This window comes from Lagopus leucura, unplaced genomic scaffold, assembly GCF_019238085.1.
Source record: "Lagopus leucura isolate 7727_CA_CO unplaced genomic scaffold, USGS_WTPT01 Super-Scaffold_100015, whole genome shotgun sequence".
Lineage (NCBI taxonomy): Eukaryota > Metazoa > Chordata > Aves > Galliformes > Phasianidae > Lagopus > Lagopus leucura.
Genome location: NW_024962269.1, coordinates 10,640,259 through 10,667,715, shown reverse-complemented (window position 1 = coordinate 10,667,715; position 27,457 = coordinate 10,640,259). Strand labels below are relative to the sequence as shown.

The 27,457-nt window shown below is 44.9% G+C and overlaps 1 protein-coding gene across 6 annotated transcripts in view; it reads right to left on the bottom strand.

Annotated features, from left to right (window-relative positions):
• The window catches only part of NTRK3 (neurotrophic receptor tyrosine kinase 3), a 178,058-nt gene that overhangs the window by 51,808 nt on the left and 98,793 nt on the right, over nt 1-27,457 (bottom strand). The window contains exon 13 of one of the 6 annotated variants that reach the window (XM_042875621.1): nt 4,846-7,583. The exons of the other annotated variants lie outside the window; for them this stretch is intronic. Within the exon in view, the coding sequence (XP_042731555.1) occupies nt 7,465-7,583 (119 nt within the window). The 3' untranslated portion in view covers nt 4,846-7,464. Of the gene's footprint in view, nt 1-4,845; nt 7,584-27,457 lie in introns of those variants that run through there. 6 annotated transcript variants of the gene reach the window in all.

Below are 27,457 nucleotides of genomic sequence, written 5' to 3'. Positions count from 1 at the left end.
ACTGCAGGAAGTTTGCTGTCTTCTTCTGAAGGTTAATCCCAGCTTCCAACAGCACTTTCGCTCTTCTGGTTTTCAGCCATCCACCAATGCTGGATCTGCAGCATTTCCAGCCAGAAGAACCCCATCCAGTCCCTGAGCAGGGACTGACAGTTTCTCACTGACACTGTCTCATGCAGGCAGTTATCCTTCATGCATTTAGACCAGATCCATCACAATAATTCCTTCTAGAGGTCTGAATTCAGTGTATCACACACAATAGCTCCCTGGGAGGAGAAAAATTGGCACTTACCTGTCTTTAAGTGAGTCCTTTCTCAGTCGCCTGTAACATCTGTGCACTGTGAGATGTGATGGTTTTGGGGGCTGTGTATCTCTGGAGTTGTTCTAGCAGCGCTGAGTACAGGATTGGAGCTTAAACACTCCTAAATTTGCAACCCCCTCTAGCATCAGTCAATGAGCAAATGTGTCTCAGGAAGCACAAATCAAACCTGCAGCCACTCTCACTACACTGAGGGGACTGAACCAGGCACTACCAAGCTGTGCTGTGCACAGCAGCTCCCATGATCCCCACACATCGCTGGGAACTGATGCAGCAAAATGAAAAGCCTGATTCCACTTTAAATCCTGCCTATTGGCACCAAGAGCTGAATCCCTGCTGGACCAGATCCTGGACATAAGCAGAGCATCAGCTGGGAAGACCTTGAGTGCCTTCTCTGTTGTATCACACGCTGCAATACTCTCGATTGCCTCCTCAAAACAGACTGTGTATATCCCTGCCCCCACCTCAATTATCTTAATAAACGGCCTGGACACACCTCTCACTCACTTAAGATAATGACGGGCCACGATTAGCTCCTTCAGACTTCCTGGCAGTTCACTGAGCCTAATGTGACTCCAGTCTGGCTGTTTCTGCCTTCTCAGGAAAAGGCTGACCTCTGGCAGCAGCTCTCTGCCATCTGCAGGTGGAGACCCATGCACAGATCAAAGGCTGCTCCCAAAAACCAGGCTAGAGCCGTGAAGGCTCCCCTGCTCTTAAAACAAGCTTGTGACTATTCCAATTGCCATAGGGAGCGATAAGTTTCTCTTCCAGCAAACAGACCTGGCGGGTTGGTACCCGTCCCAAGATATGAAATAGAAACACAGGGCTAAGGACAACCCCAAATACAGGATTACAGAAGAGCACCTCTGCACGTTACCTTCCTGGCTTCCTGTCAAACATTCACTTACTCAACCTGTGAGCAAAAGTGGCACCAGTCAGCCTGTCTCATAACATGAATATCTGAAGCAAAACCTTGGAGGAAAAAGGGCAAACAGTCTGAAATCATAAGCAAACCCTTACAAGAAGCCATCTTATCTGCAGAAATCAGGAACAGGTCACAAATGACTCAGTAGCAGCAGCGCAAATCATTTAACCAGTGCTTGGAACAAATCCCTATGCTTTGTAGAGAGCAACCCAAATTTATTCCTGCTGATTAGTCAGCAGTTACACTCACAAACTCAAAATTAATACTACAGTTCATGTGCACTTTGCTTCACTGCTGGAGACCATCATTTTCTCTTAGCTAAGAAATCATCTCGCATCTATTTACCAGCACAGGAAGTTGGTTTTGGGATTTATCCCAATTCTTAACTTGACAAACTCAAAGACATTAGTCCACCTCGAAACCCTGTTTTTAAAAACCCCAGTTAACACTGCTTTTTGTTTCTTTACTGATTTCAACAGGAGCAGGCACTTACCAATTTTCTGGAAGCCAGTTACCAAATCCCAACAAGGAAGATGGACAAACAACCCCCAAAACTGCTGTGGTCCATCCAAGGAGGTGAAAATCAGAACTGAAGACTGACATCAAGAACTGAAGCAACCAAACTGAGCTCCCAGCAGAAGCAGAAGCAGTGTATTTGCAATCCTGTGCCCAAGATGTGTATTTCCCATTTGTCAGCATACAGGGCTAAGGAGTAAGAGAGCACCAAAGAGGGTAACACACATCACTCACCTTCTTGGTGCTGCTTTGCAGGAATTGCACTTTTAGAAACACAAAAGAATCCACATTGGACAAATGAACTTTTTTTTTTTTTAACCACTGGATTTCCTCTGTTGTTTTCTGGGGATCATGGGTTGAATTTACGTGATTCCCCACTGTATGGACATGGGGCAGGATTTCCTATGGCCTGCTATACATCCCTGCAGTGCAAGAAGCTCAGGCTGCTGGAGACATGAGGCTGGCAGCCAATGCTTTTGACTCTTTGATGCAGAGTCTGGCCACACCAGGCCAGAGGTTGACACCACCAAGGAGCCTGTTTGTCGTGAGGAGAGGGTGGAAGGACATCAGGGAAACCAAGGAAAAAACAAAAAGGCAAAGCAAAATGCACCATGACAGGAGAGGAATATACAATGCTGCACCAGATAAAACACCTTTTCCAGTTGTGTCTTCCATCACATTTTTCCCCCTTCAAAGTGGAGGTGTTTATTTTCCCACAGCTTCTTAACTTTTTCTGCCAAAAGATCAGGGCCTGGAGGCACTGGTAAATACACAGTTAATAAGGACTCTTCAGCTTATTGCCTAAACCCCACCAGAAGCACTTCCAAATGTTAAACAAAAATAAAGTCACACAATATTGATTTCTTGCGTGCTCTCTTCCCACTGCTCATCCAGACCTGTGTTTTTTGGCTTTACTACTGTGTCTAGGCTTCCTTACCCTCTGCTAATGCCCAGGCTTAACCCTGAGGATCTGCAGCTTGCTCCAGGTGCAGATCAGAGCAGAATGGTGATGCACTGCTGAAATGGCAGAAGCGCTTTCTTTCAACTGTCCAACTGTCTCCTGGGACCTCTGTCCTGCTGTCCTGCCCTTCCACGACCCAGCATGGCACAGACAAATGCTGGGAAAGCTAAAGACCTTGTGCTGGTGAGGTAGACCGCCTTTAAAAGGGGTTCCAGACTCTTGGGAAGGAAGGACTGGCTCCATAAACACACATTTAAGTAAACAAAAGAGCAGCAAAGAGCATCAAGAAACGTCCTGCGCAGCTGGAATGAGCAGCTATGGAGACTCACAACACACAGCAGGACCAAAATACCTTGGTAAAAACCTTCATTATGACACATACCAAACACTCGTCTGCAGCAAATCCAAGCCCAAAGTGCACTGCCTCCTTTGTGCAGAGTATTATTGTGCCAGAATTGTCCTGTGCCCACCACACTCAGTTCAGGTATAAAGTCATAACTCCATATCATTAGAGGAACACAAAGAAGCAACACATCACTTCTCTGCCTGATCACCTGCAGCTTCCACACTGTGCAAGGGCTGGGAAGGCAGGGCTGTCATTTACAGGAGGATCTGATATACACCACTGCCTGCATCCTACCAAAACAGCACCCAAACTCATTCAGTAATAAGCACTGTAAATAGTTTAGGAGCCACAACGTAGAAAGGGTGAGCAGAACAGCAACATCAACTCATGGTCCCGCTACCTCAAAGAACATGAATACATCAGGTAACAGAGATGACCAAGAAGCAAAAACAAAGAGAAAGAAGTGTCCAATCCCTCCATAATACATGTAGAGCCCTGGAGCATAGTTATGCTAGCTCCTTGGGAACTGGTAGCAATAAAAACACCATGGGAACTCATACACAAGGAATCAGTTGCCCTGAAATACAAAGCAAGTTGGACTAAGGCTGACCACATCAGCAGGCCAACTAGTTAGCAAATCAAGTCTTTGTGCACAATGCTGCTGAGCTGTGAAACCAGATAATAGACCCTGGAGTAGTTGGGAGGATATTGCAGAGCTTTCATCACCTGTTTGCTTCCCATTGCTCAAAAAGGAGCAGGAAACAGGGATGACATCCAATGCAGCTCAGCTGGCCAGCCCATGTTATTTTTCAGGAGACAACCTCTCATCCCAGGCATTGCAGACATCCCTGAAAAGATAAAGATCTCAGCCATCACCAATCCTGTGAACAACAACGCCCAGTCGCTTCTAGAGACATTCTTATTAGAAGGCGAAGGCAAGCAGAAATTCACTCACAGTGTCATTTTGAAACATTTGCTTGAAATTAATGCCAGGAAGTTACAGCAACAGAAAGATGCTGGAACACTTTAGCTTTCTCATCAAAATTCTCACCAGGTTTTCCATGAGTGTTCCAGCACCATCCAACCAACTCAGCTCAAACATGCCCCCAGCCTCGTGCCCACAGTTACTTGCAGGCTGGCGCAGAAGCTTTAAATCACATAAATAACTTATCCTGTTAACAACACTAAGACACAGCCACTAAAACATATCCTTGAGCCAAGCCATGCAAGCTGCAGAACAGCTCCTCTCTATTGGAGCATCCAACCATCCTTATGTGAACTTCCAAGGAGGAACCACTCGTCTGCCCCCCACTGACTCTACATCACAAGCACCCTTCCTAGTGCGAAACAAGAGGGACACCTGCATAGCCAAGAAGCAACAGCACATCCTGAAATGCACACTGCAGTGACCTTTTAATGCCGAGATCCCTGAGAGATAAGGCTCCTAATAAAACACTTTCCACTAAGTGCAGAAATCTGCATTGGCAAACTCTAACACCATCTCCCAAAAGAACCACCTTCACCTTGAGGATATGACCGTTTTGAGCTACAAAAACCAACGTGTTGTCAACTGAGATCAGCAGCAGAGAGACAGGAGCAAGAGCTACACCTGAGCAACGTCCACATCAGAGCCACAAATCCCACCCCCACATCCCCACCCTGAAGATGCAAACAAACCAGACTCCCCACGCATGGGACATCTCACGAAGAAGTGGACTATGGGACGTGTAGTTCTGAATATTTATTTATTTTATCTTCAATGAAGAGGCCTGATGCAGCTGTTTCGTTAGAAAATAAAGTGTTTATTAAGAAACTAGACATTGAACACCCCTATAGTCTCTGTGAAAAGGGACCGTCCCATTTCCCATTAGCACAGGATGATAGTTATGGCAAGATAAGAATGCTCGAAGATGGAGGAGTCGCACTGACGGAAAATGAGGTAATGATGTACAATAATTAAAAATAAAATAAAATGTAAAAAAGAAAAAAAAACAAAAGAAAAACAACAACAACAAAAAAAAAAGGAACAACATCCTTAGACTTGCTACTTAAAGCCACCAATCACAAACAGCCATGACTGGCTTCTGTTTTCAGCAGTGAGGAACCAGAGACTGTAACTGGTGTTAAACAAATTGAGACATTGATCACAGTGGGGAGAACTGCTTTAAATTATGCTGTACGGTCCGGAGGATTTCTTCTAAGCAGAGATGGACCTGAGCTGCAAAATTCAACCCTTCCTCTGCTAGGGTGTTCAGATATAGGCTTCTGGTTCAGGCCCACGGATGTGTCTCTACGGCTGATACACACAGTTGAGAGCAGAGTCCCCTGAACAGTGCTAGGGAGAGGAGACAGCTCAGATGGACGAGGCATCCCCCGGTCAGATGGACGACTCCCAGCAGATGGGGAGTTCAGTTTGGACAAAGCACCCAGAGATCTGCTTCGGGAAGGTCCTCCTCACTCCGTGTGCAGAATCGCAATGTAAATAAATGGCCACAGGTCCTCTCTCAGTGCACCACTTGCATTTCCAGCTTCGGTGCAGGCTGGAAACGTCGTTGGAGTTTGGTCATGGTTTGTGAAGTGGTCCAACCTGAACCGGGCCTCCTCGTCGTAACGCAGATGCCCCCATAAGGCATGTCCGTTAACTTAAAGCAATCTGCCACCGTTTCTCCAGTACTCTTCTATTGCACTTTACCTTTTTACGTGAGCGAACCGGGAAAAGAAGCAAGAGAATGGAATGCTCCCAGGGACAACCCTACGGGAAAGCTGATAATGAAACCTCCTGGCCGTCCCCAGGGTGGTCCATGCATGTCGCCTGTAAAGGCAGGATGAGGCAGAACATCCCATTCTGAGGCTTCTCCCCAGTTCTGGTGGACAAGGACTGTGATTCTTTCCAGTGGCAGCAACCCTTCTGGGCTGGTGATATGGTGACATCTCTGGTCATAAGGTCATCTTGGGTCATCGAGAAGGCAAGCAAAGCAGAGTAGCTGGTGAGCAAGCTCCTGGTTCAATACTTCTCTCAGGAAAAGATCTGGTCAAGCCTGTAGCTTTCAGGAGGTTTTGTTGTGTTTGTTTTTTTTTTCTTTTTTTTTTTTCCTTTTGAGAAAATCTGCTTTGCTTATAGATTTTCACTGATACGTGTGAGCAAATCTGTATTTCCCCATACACGTGACATCCAGAGAGTTGAAGGAAAGCCCTGCAAGTTGCTACAAGGGCAGCTGGCTTCTCTTGAGAACAGGATCAAAGGGTTTATTTTTCCATCTGAGAGGCTTTGGATGAAGTAAGACAAAAGTGGGAAGGGAGAGGGGGAGAGAATACGAATATTGGCCAGAGAACAGGAGTGATATTCCTGTTTATGCCACAGAAGAAGCAACAGAATACTTATTTTTCCTCCCCTTGAGTCAGTCTGTCTCAAGCTGATCGTTCTGGGAATGTGACTGGGTTACAATCAATCTCTACATGGGTAGAAATACAGGATAGAGCTAAATGGGGCTGGAAAAGATCCAGCAACTGCGTGCGTCTGATATGGTTTTCCACTTTGCTTACTGCCCTAGTCCTGGCAAGGACGCGGACCCTCCTGCGCTATGGATTCTCCATCCACGCGGGAAGTCCAGGCACCTCCTCAGATAAAGCTCATCATTCAAGCAGCAGGGAGAGACCAGAGCACGATAACGAAATAGTCAGATCCAACGCGCTGCTCTAACACACACAGACAGACAGACAGACAAAAAAAAGCCTCCTAGAATATGTGCACTTCAAAGATAACCACATTCTCTTCCTGCCAGAGAAGTAAGATTTTTCTTTCCGTTTATCATTCCTTCCGACATTAATTTCTGTGCAAGGACTGGGAGCGGGGCTGCCTTTGCTCTTACCAAAAGTCTTCGTTCTGCTTTAGGTTCTTCCAAGCTCCCGCCTCATCGCTCTGGGAGAGCTCCCATCGCGGTGCCACAGTAAGAGGTGATGGCGGCATTCACTGGGTGGTGCGAAGACACAAGCTTACAAGGAAAACTCCAAGCAGGGAGGACATGACTAAAGATGTCAGTTTGGTTGGCTCGGTTGGTTTTGTTTTGTGTTTTATTTTAAAGCAAAAAGTACAATTATTTACTGTGTTATTAGGATGACTCCTCTCAATTGAGTTTAATTTTCTTTATTTGCTCTCATTGCTGCTGTTGTGCCTTGCAGGAATATTTAACGAACACAGCGACCATTGGAGGAAAAGAACAACCCTGTTATCTGGTGACAGAAAACCACAGTTTCAGTTGGCTTTAACGTGTGTACAGGCAGGGCTGTAGAGTCCTATTAGGAGGAGACCTCAATCCATACAGACCACGCTTACTGCTTCCCACCATTTTGAGGGCACAGCCTATAAACTTGACATCAGAACAGGGACTTTTAAGGAGTTTTTAAAAGCCATGACGTCCTTTGCTGAAATAAACACTGACATCCTCAACATAAATGCCTTGGTTAAGAGGTTTGGAATGTCCAGGGAGGCTTATTGGATTCAACATAATTTCTCTGAAACCTAAAGGGGGAAAAAAAACAGAAAAAAGAAAAAAGCAAAATAAAGTAAACGAAAAAATAAAAAAGAGCAAAACTAGAAAAAAAGAGAGAGATATCGACACACATGTAATTATTAAAAAAGAACCAAATGAATAACCAGCAAATGGCTGCAGTTAAATTAAAGCCAAAACACCCTCTCCGGGCAGGGCTGTCTCGCTCTCTCTTTCCATCAAGACCAGGCATTCATTCCTCCTGCTGCATGCAGGCACAAGTGCTCTGAGGATAAGGAACATGCAAGCAGTCTGGATGGAGAATCGGGAACAAACCTCTTGCAGAGGTTTCCACTAATCATGGGTGGAAAATCCTGTTTCCTACCTAGTCCATCTTTCTGCTGGGCAGGGATTGAGGAAAATGGAGGAACCTTCCCAGATCTACCCTTCTTTAGTAATTTATTTAGTGTTGCTTAATATTCCTGAGACAAATGCGTCTGAGGAGACCTGGCTCTCATAACCCATAGAATTTCTTGGCCTCTTCTTCCTGGTGTGAACCTCTGTTTAATACCTCCTTTCTTTTTTTTTTGTACAAAATCCTGGAAGTTTCCGGGAGAAAAGTCTCATATTTGTCAGCTCAACAGTTTTAACATTACTTTCTCAGACACCTGTTGGTGGTAGAATTTCTACAGCTGAGACCATCCCAGGGGACTGGGATGAGACTGGGCAGGAATTGATGTAGGATGATGAAGGTCATCCTCAATACAGAGCCACTGCGTTGCCAGGACCAAGACATGCAGGCAGGAGCCTTGGGACTGCTGTAATCTGTCCTAACTTCTTATGGTCCCAAACGACTTTTCCAAGAAAATTAATGGGATGTCTTGGTTACCTAATTGCTCTAGAGACTCTAAAATGTTCCTGTTCCATCTTATGGTCACAGAACATTCAGCAAGTCAGGTCAGTTAACCGACTGGCACCACTAGAGCAGCATGAAGCTGTCTAGATGTGCTGTGAATTGATCTCAAATCTGCCTTCTACTAGGCCAGGAACAGAAAGCCAAACTAAACCAGCCAGCCTTTTTTTTTTCTCCTATTTTTTCTATTATTTCTTTTCTGTACAGTCTTATTCCATCTGCTCATCAGACACATACATCTCGTGATGAACCTGAGGATGCAGACAGACAAGAGCTGTTTGTTTCATTTGGTACTGTTTAAAATTGTTTGGGGGAAACTATCTGTTATCCTTAGTGGCCCCGAGGGACTGATCCCCAGGGGAAAATAAGAAAGGCTCAACTTCAGTTCGTGTGCCATAAACAAAATTCATAGGCACATTCCAAGTGCTGAAATATCACCAGTGGTGAGAAAGAGCCTAGCTCAACTCTCAGAGCCAAAGCAGAGTTTAAAGTGCTGATGCTTGGAAAAGTGTATGTAAACTAGTCCATTTCTTATCAGACTCACTGGGAGACAAATAAACATGACATCCCTGAAATTCACTATTTATCCTGTTTTGGTTTTTTTTCATCATATAAATATACTTTATGGTCACCAAAGGATAGCTGGGAAAGTCTATACTCAACAATACTGAGTATCTCAAAGGAGCATTCCTGTCTGCTTTATTTTCTTTGCATTTCTCAGCTCTGCCAAATTAAGGCAATTCCACTTCTGCTGGACCATGTGCAAAAGACCTAAAAGCCCATTGGGGACAGACAGCCTCTGCAAAGGGACATGTGAAAGATCAGCCAGACTTGAGGCTGGGAATGCCGAGGGCTTTCCTCTCTGTCAGCACTGTGCTGCGAATCCCAGCTGCAGGGACCTTCGTTGACAGCAAGGTCTTTGTAGAATGGGACTGGAGTGGGGTTCATCCCATAAGTGACACGCAGCCGCTAGTGAGGGACAACAAGGGATGTGTCAGGAGGACAGCCTACATTTCTGAAGCTAGAGGGCTGGACGTACATACTGCTGACTTGGGAAAACAATGCAGCATTGGTCATTGGGGTATTTTCTCCTTCTGATTTATTCAAATTCCCAAAGTATCTGAACAAAAACATGCTTCTTGTCTGACTAATTTTTTTCTCACTGCTTTCTCCCACACTGTACTGCTACCTTCAAACCCATTCTCTTGTATGGAGCAGAAACCAACAAGGCTCTTGCTACATTTATGTATTCACTGACAGATGTGAGATGAATGATGTTCACTAAGATGTCCAGGGTGAGAATGGGTGAATCTCAACAGGTTCAGAGTTTGGATTCTGCAATGACAGATGTCATCTTTCTACCATCAAAGCTATTAGTACATGTAATAGTAGCTTGAAAATTTCTTAAATAATATTTTTCTTTTCCTTTTTTTTTTCTTTTAATCTCCCCAAAGTGGAAAAAAAGAAAAAAGAAGACTTCACCTTTTTGGAAGGTTGGAAAAATCTTAGAAACTATTTCTATTTTTCTATGTCTCGTGTGAAGTTTCACATTTGTCAGTGCCCAGTTCAAAACTGGGAGAAAAAAACCTTATCTTTAATGTTGGGTGTAGATTTGGAGGGAAGCTCCAGTATAAAAGCCTGGAAATAGCAAGGAGGTAAAAATAAACAAACAAACAAAAAACAACACAGTAGATTCAAAGCAAAAGTATCTCCAAAGATCTATAAAACTGGGGAGGGTTTGAGAGATTAAACTTTGTGCTTCTCCCTGCTTTAGTGAGACCACTGTTATATCAAAACTTGATGTTCTCTGTCTTTCCTAATAGCTGTGATATGATAGTGGAGTAAATGTATGGAGAGTGCTGGAGGATGGGGAAGGAGGAATGAGCTCAGTTTTGATGTGCAGCTCTAACAGCTTTGAGATGGAAGGGGCAGATGGGGCATTTCTCTAAGCAAGCTGGGAGATGTGGCAATGAAAGGACAAGAAGATTGAAGGCAACCGAACCATGCAATCCGTTTTTGTCTTCAACCCTGGCCATCCACTTAGTCCTCCAGAGCTGTCTTGAGTTTCCCAACCCTGGATAATGGGTCTCAGCCTCTCTGCCCCATGCACACACCCAATGCAGCCTGTGGACAGTGCCTTGCTAGAAACACTCTGCCTTCACTGCGAGCAAAACTAAGGAAACAAGACAGATAATTTCACCTTGCCATCACTGCCTACTTTCCAGTAACACTGCAACCATTCAAACATACCATGCTTCTATGGCTTGTGAGATGCAAGATTGCTCCAGCCACACGTGAAGAGCACCAGGAATCACAACACGGGGAGGCAAGAGAATGACAAAGAAACGATGCGTAATTCATGTCAGTGCCATCCACCAATGCAGAAGGAGCAGTGCAGCCCCGTTTTGAAACCCGTGGATGTACACTGTTACTAAAACAGCAGTATAAATTGCTGTGGGAACAGATGAGAAAAGGGATGTCATACAATGCCTGGCAAAAATGGGTTAAGTAAAAATAGCAAAGCAGGGGTAATAAGCCGGCCAAACATAACACTGCTGTCCAGACAGAGCAACAAAGCTTTGATCTCTCTTCTATGTAACAGCAGAATTTATGATTTAAAGAAAAAGCAATAGGAGAGTCCAACACCACTGCACGTTTAATCTTTCTCTATGCACAGATATGAAGTATGAAAAGCATCAAAGGAGGCATGAAAACCATTAAGCCTGGCCCACATCCCGAGTGAAGGAAACAACTATCCATCCAGCCAAAGCCAGGACCAATGCATCTGTACTTAGGGGGAAGGCAACACAGCGATCCAGGTTTCCTGTCATGGATGGGTTCATCTGTAGGGCTAGGATACAAAATCCTCTTTCTTTCTCCTGATCAATAAATAACAGGCCAAAAAGCAACTCAGACTGAGGCTTGCCACAACAAACAGGTCACAGGCGTTCTCCCCAGTACCCTCAGTTGGAGATAAGCACATCATCTCCCCTGCAATTCAAGGTGAAGTCAAAGGGCCTGGCCCTCCTCACATTTGCACCAGCCCAGCACTGCTGATTGCAGAGAAATGCAAGAAAATGTAGCCCACAGATGAGCTTCACACCAACACACAGATCTCAAGCAGGTCTTCAAGTAGACAACTCTCCTAGGATTCACAGAGAAGTGAGAGCTATGGAAATACTTCTGGTTGTTCATTTTCATGGAAACAGGATCCTCATCCCTATCCACAGCAGCTCACCTTGTATTGTTTATTTTCTGGTTTAACCTCAAATGCAAGTCTCCCACTTTGATCAATGAGACCTCATAGCATTGGAGACCTCTTGGAACGCACTCGATGGAGCTCTACCTACAGTTTGTAGTTCTTGTCTTCTTCACAAGCCAAAATCATGAGGATTGAGGCACTGCATTTGTTTTTGAGGTCAGGAAAGGGAAGAGAGGGGCTAAGAAGAAGAGCAAATGAATCCAGAAGATCCCACTCCCACATAAGTTTCTCTCATGCTTAATTGAAGGAGAGGAAAGGGTAGAAGAATATTGTGAGATATTCAGTGGCGGAACAATGTTTCCTGAGAAAAGTATACATGGATTTTCATGGGATGAACTCTGTAAGACTATGAAGGACTCATTAAACCTTTGGTTGGAGGAATTCCGGCGTCTGTAGCATTTCTGTTGCTGCCGATAATGTGAGCCATTTCCATATTAACTGGGATCACAAGTTTGTTTTCTCTGGAACTCTTTCATGAATGGAGTAGTTCCAAGATACTAAATGTTGTAGCCTGATAGCTCGGGAGGCAGAGCTCCAAGATTCCCCACCGATTCCCCATAGGAAAAGCCCCGAAGTGGGAAAGTGCTTATCAGGATATTTAAAAAAAAAAATAATTAAATATATATATATACATATATATATATATATAAAGGAAAATACAAAAAAATCTACTTAATACCAATGGCAAAATAAAAAAAGGCTATTTTTATGCCTGCTGTACCATCTGAGATGCCCTGTGATTTGACCTGAAGCTTCCTTCCCTGTCCAGAGGTACAGTCAATGCTTTTTTTCCAGTCTGCACAGAGGTGCAGCTATTTAAAGCCACTTGGAGGCCCACTGCATGATGGAAAGCAGCCAGATCAGTTGGGCCTCCTCAGTTTTGTTTTCATTAGATTGAAGCCAAAGTATGTGGAATTACTTGTAAGAGGACCAGGGAAGGGGGAAGGACTGGGCACCCACCAAGTTCACCCATAGCATACAGAGCTTCGCCTCACCTCATTTAAATTGTAAATGGTCATAGAAAGTTTCTCAGCAAAGAGGATGCCTTGCTCTGTTTGTCATAACATCCACAGCATGCAAATATGAGTGGCAAAACTCTGAGGTTTACGGGTCAGCCATGAGAACAAGCTGCAGGCAAGTTCCCAGATGCCGGAGAGTTTGGGGGCAGCTGATATCCTGGGTGTTGTCAGGTCACCCTCCTGTCTCTATCCATCTGTGTGCCTGCATTGAGACATCCACAAGCCTCCTCCTCTATACGTCTCAGCATTTTGAGGAACAGCAATTCTCTTTAGCTCTGCCAGTCCTCATTTCTCACAACTATGCACTGCCTGTCTCTGCACTCCACAAAGCCCACAGGACACTGTATCAAAGATCCCAACAATACTTCATTTTCATCACTTTGGTTTTCAAATATACTCTTTTGCCAATTTCTTTTTATTTTTAAGTCAGCCCTCAGACTGCTGCCAATTTAAGAACTATGCACAGCTTTACAAGAGCTCCTCATTTCCACTTTGCCTGACAGGTATCTGCATTCCTCTGACACCGCCTCTGTTCCTCAGCCACTTCAGATAGCAATAGTTACCTTAAGCACTTTACACGGAGACACTGAAACTACCAACTAATCTGCTCAGAAATTAATATCCACTGAGAAAGAATCTAGCTGGGCTCATGTTCTGTAATAGCTGATTAATTCCAATTACAGTACAGCTGATCCACCAGTACCGCTGATCGCCACATCAAAGAGCCAACAAGCAAAGGAAGCCCTACGTTAGAACAGCGACAGCCTTGTTACAAACTTCTTTTCTGTCGTTGAGCTCTTCATAAGCAATAATTTGTTATGCCTCGCTTGTTCCCTTGGGAGGCAGGAGCTGTTATATCCGTAATGCAGATGGCGAAACTGTGGCATGGAATGGGAACAAGGTTTGTCTGAGGTCTCCAAAGGATCGGTGCTATGGGGTGAGCACTGGAGCAGGAAACAGCCCAGCTCCAGATCCTATCCTCTTCAAGAGATCTGAGGTCTAGAAGGGGAACAGGAGAGCTTGGGGGAGCCAGATGTGAGCACAGACACCTAAGGAGCTGCATCACAGTGGATAGGGAAAAGCAGTTGTGATCTGTTGTGACTTTCCCTGCCCAGGCAATTCCAATGATGTTCTCCTGCTCTTCAGAGCACTAAAGGAGGCAGAGGAGCCAACTGAAGCCGAGAATAAATTCTTGCTTGCTCAAGTCTCTTTATTCTGCCATATGCTCCAGCAAGACTCCACTTCAGCTGGAAAGGCCAGAGCTGCCCTCCAGGAAGCCCAGGAGTGGTAAAAGCCCAAGAGCCAGAAATTTCAGGAGGAACTTACACTGGGAAACGTGAATTTAATAGTTTGCAAACTGAGGATGGAAACTGAGGAGAACCGCGGATCTCAGCAGGCAAGGAAGCACAGAGCACTACAGAGGAGATGTAAAAAAATAATCAAAACCAGCACGAAGCTTTGAGGAATGAGGATCTGCTGATTTTTTAGGCAGTCTGACATTGTTGTCCTTCATCTATGTTTCTCCAATGCTTATTCTCTGATGATTGTTTTGGAAATGAGGTCCACCACCACAGCTCTTCTTCTCTTCATAGTTGCCTCATTAGGGTGGCTCTCAAATCAAGCTGCACCAAAACATCGTAGAACAGCATAATTATGCTTTTTAGAAGAGAGCTCTGATTCTACACTTTCTTTCAAGACCACATTTGGTACCTGCTAGCATGTGGTAAGCTCTTAAACACATCCCAGGACTGAGGACTCTGATTTCACCAGATTAAGAGAGGACAAACAGAGAACTGCAGTTTTACACAAATGAAGGGCAAATCCCCAAATACACAGCTGCTGTAAGCTAGGAGATTTCCTTCAGAGGAAGGAAGACCATTGGTACCATATTTTCCCAGCAGACAATCTGTTCTGAAGTTTTGCTCTGGCCATCAGTTCCAGGCTTACTAAACTATATGACTGCCAGACTCATCTTTGACTCAGTTTCATTTTGGGGCTACAAATAAGTCATCCTCCTCAAGTCATATAGACAAGCAAAGCATTGAAAGCACTTCAGCCCAACCTCACTTCATGCCATATAATTCTGCATAAGCCCTTGTGCTCATCTGCCCCACTTGTGCCATTGGCACACGTCAGCACAAATGAAGGACAGAGAAGATGAGCTCTCAGGACAAGGATGCATTTTAATACGGGAACACCCACGAATGCAACTGTCCAAAGCTCCGTTCTCCTTCCACTGAAGGATTTCATACTTGAGACAAAAGGAGTCAGCTTTACTTAAAAAAAATTTCATATCCTATCAGATCATAGAATGGCTGAGGTTGGAAGGAACCTCAAAGCCCATCCAGTTCCAACCCATTGCCATGGGCTGGTTGTCTACCTCCAGCTCAGACTGCCCAGGGCCCCATCCACGGCCTTGTGAACCTCCAGGTTTGGGTTACCCACAGCTCTCTGGGCAGCTGTGCCAGGGCTTCATCACTCTCAGTAAAAAATTAGTAAAATATAAGTCATTTTCTCTTCTCCATCACACAGAAAGCAGAAGCTCTGCCTGTCACCCCAGCAGGACACATCCTCCACTTGCTACACATGGGATGTGGGCATGGAGCACGTGGCAGGAGCAGAGGAACAGGGCACAAAACGTGTGAGCACACACGTGTGGGGCTGAGAGCACGCACTGCTGAGCGATTACTCTCGTTTTACATTACGGGTTTAATGGCTTTTAACAGGAGACTTTGTAAGCGATCAGGAATTGGAACAAAAGGAGCTGGGGGAATAATTATTTTAACCAGGGGAGCTAAAGAACATGGCAAAATCGCGTACTGAGCAATCATGCTAATTAAAGGCACCCAGAAGAATCAGGATAGAAACGCCAAATGGTTTTCACTCTGCTTCCCTAATCTGCTAACTGCCTCCCCGCTCTGACTCCCACCAGCTGTGGGAAGGACGGTTCTGGGTGAGCTGGTTTGCAGCAATTAAGGAACGGAGCTAACTAAATAAGGTACCACTAGTCTAGGGGAGATGTCTCCATAGCCTCTGGCCAAGCACCAAGGTTTCAAACACACTTTGCAGGAGCACAATAGCTCCTTGCAACAAGCAGCACAAGGCTAAACTAAACACAAGGCATAGTGACAGCTCCAGTCCTTTTGTGTCCTGCCTATCTGCAATGGCTGTGGCTTTCCAATGGATAAGGACGTCTTCTAAGTGGTGGATATCACCCATGTGCTGAGGTTCACACCATGTTAAAGTCAAAGGTGTAAGAACTAATGCCATAACACAGGAAAATTTTTACCCAGAAAAGGTGATATATCCAGGTGGCCAAATATCCACATCATAGGGAAAAGAGATGAACATACAATTGCTCCAGAAGACTGGAGGCTTTACAGAAACAAATATAAACTCTCATGCCTTTGATATGATGAAAAACTAAGCCTGGTCCCTCAAGGGACCAGGGAATGATGGAGAGATCTTCCTCAGACATTGCTAGAGGCCAGGAGGGCATCACATTTAAAGGAAGACATGTGCAGAGAACATTACAGTGACAAAATCACACACACAGTCCGAGAAAAGAATCAAGCTTTTCCAGATTCCTTGGAAATTTTCACCTCCAATAACTGTTCCTGTGATATGTGAATGCTTCTATTTCCACTAGTTCAGATCTGGGCTTTGTTGCAGCAGCTCCCCGCGCTGGCACAGTGTAAATTAAGGGTAGGAGAGGTGGGGCAGTAGAATATCCAGTGTTAACCTTTGCTATCAAGTAACAGTTTTCTATTTCAAAAGCAATGGCTTGTTTGTTAATCAACAGGTCCATTAACACAGAGCAAATGCCTCTCTAATGGACACCCACAGGACCACAGGCTGAACTATTTGTGTGCAGCATCTTTTGATTGATTCACCCTAAAGATCATCAAGTAAATGAGAGAGGATGTAATATTTCTGCAGGAAGCATTCCACAGCAGATACATTGATTGCAGTGCTCATCCAGCTGCTCTGTGCCAGTCTCTTCTTAAAGAGACTTTGTGCTGGATTCGCTGATTAAATATTCCAAAATGGAGATCAAATCAGGGACACTGACTCGCCTGTGCCAGACACTGATCTATGGAAACCTGGTATCCTGCCAAGAAGGATCCCACAAGTGGCCAGTGCCCAATCCACTCCCCTCTTCCTGCTCCTTAGGTTCATGACTATGCCCTTTTGGTCCTGCTCTGGCAACACACATCACTGCTATGCTTCAACCCCTCTGCTCCTTGACCTCTCCTCGCCACCACTAAAGTCCTTGGCCCAAGCCAAGGGAGCCTGGTTGGTGGCCGCAGCAGGAGCACGGAACCATTGACTCATGTACTTAACTCCTACCTGCATCTTAAGCTGAAAATCATAGTTCATTTTGCCTGCCAATGCCTCTCTGACTCCTGCTCTTTCACCACAATGAATCTATTCAATTTAATGCTCAACTGGACAGGAGGAGGCAGGGCTGTGTAAAAAGAATACCCTGAGAACCAAGGAAAAAATCCAGGGCCGATGGGAAAAATAGCAATGAAATGACCAGTTGAGTAATTTGCCACACCAGCAATCCCAGCTGCCGCAGATGGCCCACAAGCCCACAGCTCAGTACTCACTGCACTTTTCATTTTGCAAAAGCAGGTTCTTCTCTTCCTAAAGACCCAACGCTGGGCTGGCACATCCTTTATAAGCTGCTACAAAACCAGTTTCTTCTGAAGAGCTCTGCTAAAACACCACAGTGCATCTAGTTTATGAGCAAGCCCTGCCGCTGCTCACCAAACCTCAGCCTCCATGAAGCTGTCACAGCTGCCCCGAGGAGCCCAGCAAGGCCAGGAGACCATCCCTTCTGAAAGTGCACACTCCTTTTCCATGCAAATGAGCCTCACAAATTGAGACCAGACCCTCCTTTTCCATTTTGAGCTATTCATAGATAAGGTTAAGGGGTTTTGAGGCAGGCGCAGTGCATGCAGGTGAAACAAGGAGATACAAAGGACCAAACATCTAATTGGAGACAAAATGAGAAAGCTAAACACTCACCCAGGTCCCACGGGGAGACACAGCTAACCCTCCCCTCCGGAGATAAGCTCCATCAAGAGGGCTCCAGCTTGCTGCAATGACTCCTTGAGGCAAATCAGAGGTGCCAGCAGCTACAAATGAGGGCCTTTCTTTGCTGTAGTTTCCATCCTTTCTCCCCTTCAGTACTGGCAGGAAGAAAAAAAGGAGCCTGCAGGTCCCATTCAGGCTGAACTACATGTGCCATCGCCGTCTTACAGCCAGGCAACAAGGTAAGAGCTGCAGGTACACGCTTGGTCAGGGATGCTCAGCTCCTGCCCCCACTTCCTTTCTTTTCAAAGAAAACAAAATTGAGTTTGTATCGACTACTGAGAAAATGAGACAACATTATACAGGACACGACCCTCTGCAATCAAATTAGGTCACTGAAACACCATAACCAGTGCAGAATATTTAGCCCTGATTGCGCATAGGTTCAAGGAAAATGTTTTATACAGCAAGTATTAAAAGACAAAAGGAAAATGAATTATAGCAGAACATTGAGCAAAAGCAGAAAGCAAGATAAGTTTGGAGAGGCAGAAACAGTTTCCAAAACAGTAAAGCCTCTATTCACACAGCAGCTTTCCAGCTGTGGCCCCACCGTGTCAGCAAAATAGCCAGCAGCAGCATACTCAAGGTGCTGATTTCAGGAGTGCTAAGATCTGTTTTGATAGGGGACTTAGCATCCTACATTGGCTTTAAGCCTCCGGTTCTGTGTTTATATATATATACTGCACATGTCATCAGAAAATAAAAAAGGAATGCATGGTCCAGCTGTGCAGACTTTGCCATCGTGGCTTGACATCCAGCTCCCCTCTGATCTCCATCGCTCAGCTCCCATCTCTCAAACTGCCCTGCCTATGTCCTATCCTGAGCGCTCACCCTCCCATAGGAAAGTCTTCATCACCCAGTTCTTAAATGAACACCAGCAGAGGCAAATCTACAAAGCTGCTTCAATTCAAACACCCACCTAGGAGATGGGGGCTCTGGCTGTTGGTGTTCATCATGCTAGAACTGGGAAGATTTAGATCACAGAATCGTAGAATCATTAGGGTTGGAAAAGACTACTAAGATTGCCCAGTCCAACTGCTGGCCCACCCCCACCATGCCCACGTCCCTCAGTGCCACATCCTCTCAGTTCTTAAACATCTTCAAGGATGATGATTCCACCACCTTCCTGTGCAGCCTGTGCCACTGCATCACCACTCTGGGAGAATATATTCTTCCTAATACCCAACCTGAACCTCCCCTGGTGCAACTTGTAGGCCGTTACCTCTCATGCTATGATGTAGAGCTCGAGCTCCACATGATGTGAGAGGTAAGCACTGCTATCCAGGCAGGTCAAAGCCTAGCTCAGCACAACTCCCCCATTGCCTGTTCCACCCTAACAAGCCAAGGAATACGCACTCAATACAGTCATGCTGTTATGTGAAGGAGAGAGGACGCAGCCCTTCCTAAATCCTGAGTTTTACATATCAATCTGCAGCAGTGATTTCCCAACTACGTAACGAGTACATTAACTTTAGTCAGGTTGATTCTCCAGAGATGACGAAATGGAAAAGAGTAATCGAAGCAAACTGTGATAGAGTTTGTGATTAAGCAGCTGATGATCAATAGAAGTTATCTACAGGGCATAGAGTGTTAATGAGCTACCATCCCTTTTGCAAAGAAACACCTGAGCCCACGTTCTCTGTTCAACACAGCCCAGAGAGGACAGCAAGACATTCCTGCCCTTATCCTCAATGCAAGAACATAGCCACAGGGTGGGCAGAGAGTCCTCATGTCTCCCTTGGCAATGTTCCTGTTAAAAGGGTAATGGTGCAAGAAGGAAACTAAACAACTTCAAAGATGAATGTGGCTAGAAAGAGAAGGATGAGAAAGGTTAACAGCCTGATTCAAGGCTTGAGATGCTGCGTCTGGGAGGAAAAAAATAAATTGAAAAAGCATTAATAACCTTCTCCGACAGCTCCGCTAATTTAGAGGCCTTCCAGCTCTGCAGCTCTAGTGCTGGCACCCAGCACAACTACAGGGAAGGGCAGCACAGAAAGCAGCCAGGTACTGCCCCTTGCAAACAGCTATGCACAAAATGAACTGCACTGCATCCTGCAATGGCTGTCACGCTTCCCTGCCCCCTGCAGTGATGTAGCCGAAAAGTATTAAGTGTTAATACTTATTAATGTCTTACATTCGTTCCAAAAGATTCTGAGGCACTAACGAGTGGAGTTTAGAGAGGATTTCTCGTAATAATGCAACCACCTGTTTGACAGCACACAGCAGCAAGGCTGCACAAGGGTTTTGGAGAGCAGGTGGAGAGGAGAACTTCAAATTAAAGCTACTGAAAAGAAATCAGCCGCGCATCAGCAGAGACACAGAATATCATTATGTCTGCTTGCATTTAGCCACATCGCTGTAACTAATCACTTTTCTCTTCCAGAAATGTCCAGAGAACTGTCAGTGACCACAGGGAGCTGCTAGGATCTTTGTACTACATTTTCTCCAGAAGTTGTCTCCTCTGATAGCCCAGCACCGCTTGCCCACGGAAGGGATTTGTTTTCCCAGAACTCGCTCAGCCTTCATATCCTTGGAGGGTCTAGGGAAGACTGGGAAAAAAAAACCAGAGACAGGATACTCTTTCTGGAGCGTCCCAAAGGAAACAGAGGGGATGAACACATTAGGATTTCTCCCCCCAGTTTCTCAAATTCTCATGGAAATGGGGGTTGCAACCGTCCTCTGCAGAGACCATGTCAAAACAGATCATTAATACTACTTGCTGCCGAGGATCTTTTGTATTGAAAAGAGCACAGCTATTACTTAGTCCAAATCTCTATATTATTCATAAGATCCATATCTATCATGGATATAGTATTTATGCTACCATGGGGAAATATAATAAGCAAGCCAATAAGCGCTTCCTTCCTCCAGGTCAAGATGAAAGTCTGTATCTTGGAAAGCAGTGCTTTCCTTGGGCAGCAAAGCTCCTATCCCAAGCTCCCCACTCAACTCCATCAGCAAGGAAATAAAGCCAAGGTAAAAAATAACTGCTTTCCCTCCCAGCCCTGCATCACTCCAACAAGCAGGGGAGGAGGCAATGCCCAGGCGCAGTGAGGCCAGCAAATATCCTAGGGAAATAACGGTCTCTTAATTGATTAACTAAAGAATTAGTTAACAGAATCATGTTAGACTGTAGCATAGGCCCCATGAAAGTGAAAAGAAAGAACCTCACCAGAATGTTGGATTATTATATATAGATGACAGCTCCAAGAACTAGATTGACCATCCAACCTCCTGACTTCACTTTGCACAAGACTGGCTGTGAAAGAACTTCAGGTGGCAGCTCATCCATGCGATATGGTCCAGCAAGCTAAACATGGGCCAGACTGCTCGCTGTCAGCAACCTTGTGTGACCTCGAGCAAATCAGTGTCTTCCCTCTCCTCAACCATAAAATGGAGGTGAAGATGCTTGGCAGCATCTTGTTGGGCTGGAAGCAAAGACACATCTTTCTGGGAAATAGTGAAGGAGCAAGATGCCAGGTACATTTTCTCCTTTAATAATAGGGGAAAATAAACCCTATCCCTCAAATACTCAGCTGCCTGCTGTGCTCTCCCTCTGGTTCCCCTGACATTTGGGCTCTGCTGGGATATGGCATGAGAACAGTCTCACCCCATCTCTGGAATTTGCCCAGGATTTATTTTTAACACAGCCCTCGCTGTGAACATTTGTGGTGGGATTCGTATGATCTCACACTGATATCTGCCTCTGAGCTGTGCTGGTGTCCAGTACCACCAAGATACCTCCCTCATCCTGAGCAAAGTTCCTCACCTATGGCAGACCAAAGCATCCCATCCTTCTACATGTACAAAAGGAGCCTTGGGCAGCCATCTCAGCTGGAACTTCTCTGGCTCCCCAGGGGTAAATCTGCCCTAAAGCATATGATCATAATTGTTGACTGGCTTGGGTTAGAAAGGACCTCAAAGTCCATCTAGTTTCAACCCCCTGCCATAGGCAGTGTTGCCAACTTGTAGATCAAGTACTAGATGAGTTTATGTCACGCCCGATCCATAAGATAAACTAAACACAGCTCTCAGCAAGGCTTAAAGCGACCGTTTCAAAGTCATGGAGATCTCTGCCAAGCTCTTTATGTCTTTTTAACTTTGGATAGTGAGCAATGGGGTGGAGCAGAACCTGTGGTCCAAGAGAAGGCTTGGAGAGTGGGCTGAGACCTCAGGTATGTCTTAAAACATGAGTTCCTTTGCTTTGGCACACACATGGTGCCCATCACCTCCCCTTGCTCAATGCTCCACATCAATTACAGTGCAGAGATGTAAAATGACTGATACTTTTAATACAAAGGGCCTACCATTTATTTATTAGCTGGCAACTGGCCCTGCAGCCCAGGATGGATGCATTATAAATCAACCGCATTTCTAACCATTAAAAATTCATCCAATTCATAATGTAGGACACCAGTAATTTCCTTATTAGTGTTGAGTGTGAAGGATTTTTCATTCCCTTCCCTTGGTTTTACTTTGCTGCTTTGCTTTCCCAAAGATCTTGCTCATCTGAGGATTAGCTCAGCTTAATCCTGCAAGAGAGAGGTAGAGGGCTGGGGGAAGGGAGACAAGGGCTGAAGTCATTCCATTCCAGTGTTTTCTTCTAATTGCAAATTTGCCATAGTACTTAGGAGACTTAGATGCCTTCTCTCCCAGTCACTCTTATAGGAGCCAGAGAGACTGCTCAGCCTGAATTTAAGAGATATTATTCAGGAGGAAAAAATCCCTCTCTCACAATGGGGAAAAAGGAGGTGTCATGGCAGGGCAGGATAACGTAGAACTTGTTAAAATATATTAGCAAGATAAGAGCAGGTGCCTAACTGATATAAAACAGTACATTTGAAATAGATCAAATATATATATATACTTAAATACACATATATATATTTACATACAAAGGCACATATGTATTTATGTAGGTATGTTACCCTTCACACTCAGTGCTCCAAATCATTAAGAAAAATAGGTTAGTAGGGCTGAAAGAAAGGTGTGACATTTCCATAGACCCATGACTGCTTCAGAGAACCAGCATCAGCACAAATATGAACTTGGAACCAACGACAGGCAAAGCTGAGCCTACACCACGCTGCAGGTCCCCAGCTGCAGTACTGCATGCCATGCTGACTACATTGGTACACAGAGATATTTTCATGCTCTCACTGGGTCTTGGTTTATTCCTGTCTCTAAAACAGATCTATTCATGTAGAGACAAGGAGAGAGGGCCTGCAAAGCAGATTTAAACAAGGTTCAGCGTTAGGTAACTTGCTGTCTGCTTAGGAACAAGCGTGCAGGAATCTGAAAATGGATTATGCAATAACCCCCCACCTAATGGGAGACAAGCCCGGGCATCTAGAGCAATCTGTACCTGCCATGAAGTCAATATACTTTTCACCTCAAGACACTCACACTCAAGTTTTGCATCAGCTCCACGTGGAGATGGGTTTGCTGAGTTCTCGGAGTGCTCAGCTCACTTTGGAACATCACGCTGGGTTCAACAAGACTGAAGAAGAACATCTGTTTTGTGGGTCTTTCCACACCTTTCAGAACCAAACAGGGCATTTTGGTCAGTTTAGCCAAAAATCAGCACTCAAATTAGTTATTTCATAGCCTCTCCTGATGCAGAGCTTCACTGCTGGATCCTGGATTGTGCTTCTTGTCCCACAGGGCAGCACCACCAATAACATTCCAGCTGTGAATGCTGTTATGCAAACCTATCCTGACTTCTAAACAACAGCGGATATTTTTAATCAGGAATTGCAATTTAACTGGACAGTGAACAGAGAATGAAAGCCTTCAGTCTTCTAAGCAGAAGACAGCTCATATCTGACCACGACAAATCCCAGCACACCTCAGAGTTTCATCTTAAACCTGAAAACCATCCTGGCTAGATGGAAGAGTCACAATGAATTCTCCTTGCAAATTCAGGGAGCTCCCAGTGCATTTAGGACTACCCCCCAGCAAACCATGGCCCCATTCTTCAGGCCCCAAAAGCACAGAGGTGCCCCAGCACCCAGGTACTGTCCCAATAGCCAACACTATAAGCTGCAATAAATTCATTAAAAGCAAGATTAAAAAAAATCAGTACCACAACTCTACCCACACGCACAAGCTATTTTAATGCAACCCACGACATAATTCACGCAATCAATGAGCCATTAGGAGAATACTCTTGAAACCTCCTTCATTACCACTGGCACCAGCTCTGCAATATCTCAGATCACGTACCATGCAGCATCTCACGTACCATACTTTTAGCTCTCATCTTGCTGGGACAAAGGCCCAGGCATGAGGAGCAGTGGCTTATGGACATTGCTCTTTCCTCTGGCCTGGACACTTCTTTTAGGTTTAAGAGCACCATGGAGTCACAAGTACTGTGAGTGCAACTAGGCAGAGAAAAGCAGAGATATCTGGGTACACAGCCACTAACGTAGGAAGTGGGAGGGTGTGTTGAAGCCCTGCGTTAGGTAAGGGTGTAGGTAGCAGAGTGCTTGAGCAAGAACAGATACAACACAGCATCAGTGGTGAAGGGATGCATTCTCCCTGAAATGATGCATCTCCTGGGCAGATGTGGTCTTTCCATGGACTTCCAGTGCATTCCCAGTTGCCAACAGCTGAGCATTTCCAGAAAGCCAGGCTTCGGAAGTCCAAATTTAGTAGAACACACATAGATGAGTATAAAGGTCCTCATCAAATTCCACAAACATATCTCTGGCGTTGAAGGACAAGACCATAAGGCAGTGGGGAGTGTCAGTGCAGAAGTCTCAGCCTACCTCACTAAAGTAACGGGTGTTGGCTCACAATGGAGAAGAGCCTGAGGCTTTTCATTTAGAGGACATTAAAGAGAAGTTTAGAGAAAGTGTAGAGATGTGTAAGGAGGGACTGAGGTCTGTACAACACGGCTCAGGCTGGGCATGGGCGGCAGAGTGCTGCTGTCACTTCACACTTGGCTCCACATTCATATTTCACAAAATAATATCTGACAATTCCTCTTATTCCTGTGGGGGAGGGAAAAGGGAGGAACATACCTAAAATAAAATAAAATAAAATAAAATAAAACAAAATAAAATAATAAAATAAATAAAATAAAATAAAATACATTCCCATTACCAGTAGTTGGTTTTGTTTTTGTTTTCAGGGGAGAAAAAAAAAGAATGCAGAAAACATTTATGGCTTGGTTTTGTTGTTTTTGATGGAAATAGGAACATGAACTGACCAAAAACAGAAATGCTGCAGACTTTTCAGCTTCTCATGCCCAGGATGAATAAAACACGCTAAATGAAGAAAAAGAATTGACCACGGCAAGATAAACTGGGGTTGTAAGTGTCTTTCCCATTTTGTGTTCAAGTCCTATTAGAAGCAAAGGTAAGGAAATCAATTTGTTTGAAAAATATGACTTTTGAAATGACCACAATGTTCCCTTTAAACTGCATTGAAAACACAAGATAAAGACAGGGTACTGAGTGAAAGAGTGCTGATGGCACTTTTATTGTGTGATTTGCCTTGTTTTTTTTCTGAAGTACTTCTTTTTAGCCGATTACCATGTATTTACAGTTAGTGTAATTATATCTAATTACTTAATTAGCATGAATACATGTAATTACTAACTTCAAATATGTAATTATGTCAGGGCAGCCTGTAATAAATGAGGCTGAAAAAAAAAAACACCCTCATTAGGACTCGATGGAAGGACGGCTGCTCCACCCGCGTGGGGAACGCATGGCATCCCCGAGCTGAGCCAGTCCTGGAAGAGGAAAGCACAGGCAGTGCTGTTCATCTGGCAACAAAAACCGACCCCAAAACCCCAATACCAACCCCTTGACCCCCAACAGCTGCGCTCCACAGCGCTGGTGGGAGCTGAGCATCATCCCTTGGAGGCAGAAAGGGACCTGGAAAGGATCTGCCACCCAGTTTTGTTTACTCCAGTGAAATCTGGATTATTTTCACAGATCTGTGTCATTCTCAACGAGACTTCGTTTATCTGACAAGAAATACCAGGGAATAGAAACACTGCAAAACTGCATTGTGACGTTTGGGTAAACTTCAGAGCTCTGACCCAAGAGCAAATCTGCATGTGATGCACTGTGCTGATAATTAATTATTACTATTGAAGTAAAGCAAGCCTCCTAAGCGTTTCTTCAGAAATATTACCAGTCTCACCAAAAGTAATCTCCAGTAACTTGTAATTACCCACTTTGCAAATCCAAATTCTGAATGTTGGAGATGGAGCTAAACTACAAAGTTCCTGTTTACTGCCAAGAAGCACTTATATGGTGATGCTGTCCTACCAGCAGCATGAAGACTGCCTCGTGGACTTAGCTGAAGTCAGTGCTCCTTTCTTTTTCTCCACCAACCATGTGCTATTTGCTGCAGTGAGTTGACATTGCCTGTCCACAAAGACCAGTGGCCATTTCCTGGGCACAAACGTGGGTATGTTGGTTTTTATTTGCATTATCAACCCCCTTGACCTTAGGATAGCACGGAGAAAGGCATGGCTTCATCCTAAGATGTTCTGTCCACAGTGCTTGCTCTACAACAAGCCCTGTTCTTCTCTCCTCTATTTCCAAACAGAGAGAGGTGCAAACTCCTCACAACCTGTCGCTTGTCCTGCTGACATCTGCCAAGAAGATTTGCCACTCTGTTGTTCCTCCACTTGCCAAAGAAGACGAGGAACGGTCTGTTTTAGGTTATGCCCCCGACATTGCTTTGTGGTTATTCTGTCCTCATTGTTATGGAATGAATATTAGGGAAGAGGTTCCCTAACCTTTCAGGTGGTGCTGAGGGTGGCTGAAATGAGACTGGCTGCAAACTCCAGTGCTACCTTGGAGTTACGGTGTGAGGATGGGGACAGTATCTTCCCAAAGACTCAACATGTTGTCATGAGAAAGCAGGACAGCGCAGTTTCTTCTATGGCTTTTGAAGAAGCCTTTAAATAGGAAGGGGCGAGGATCTTGAGCCCAGCTCATCCCTGCTACTCCTCTAAATGAGGCAGTAGCAGCAAGAGGGTAAGAGAATCATAGAATCATTGAAGATGGAAAAAGACTTCTAAGATTTTCTAGTCTAACTGTCCACCTACCACCAATATGCCCCCTGACCACGTCCTTCACTGCCACATCTCCACAGTTCTCAAGCACCTCCAGGGACAGTGACTCCATCACCTCCCCCAGCAGCCTGTGCCAGCTGGGAGTTGAATCCTGCGCCCTTCATCCCACTGACAGGAGGATACCAAATCCCCATGTAGGATGACATGTTAGCTGGAGAAGGGTCCACAGGACAGCATTAGGCACAGAACCACAGGCAGGGAGCTGCTTTCCATATTTCAGCTGCAATTCCATTATGCAGAGCTAAGTGGTTAGGAATAAACATCCGTCATCCCTGCGTGATTAGCAATGTTTGGTAGTATAGACGGTGACAGAAATCTATATCACATCAATGTACTATTAATACTGCATTAAGCATATAGAGTTTGCTCTTCTCACTGCAGTGCAGTAATGGGTATCAGCATGTCCTCAACCCAGATGATGTCCAAGAGCACAGGGACAATTGCACGAGGAAGGAAGGAGAAAAGCTGAGTGTGGGAAGGAGAAATTATTTGCTGAGGATGTTGCTTTAGCA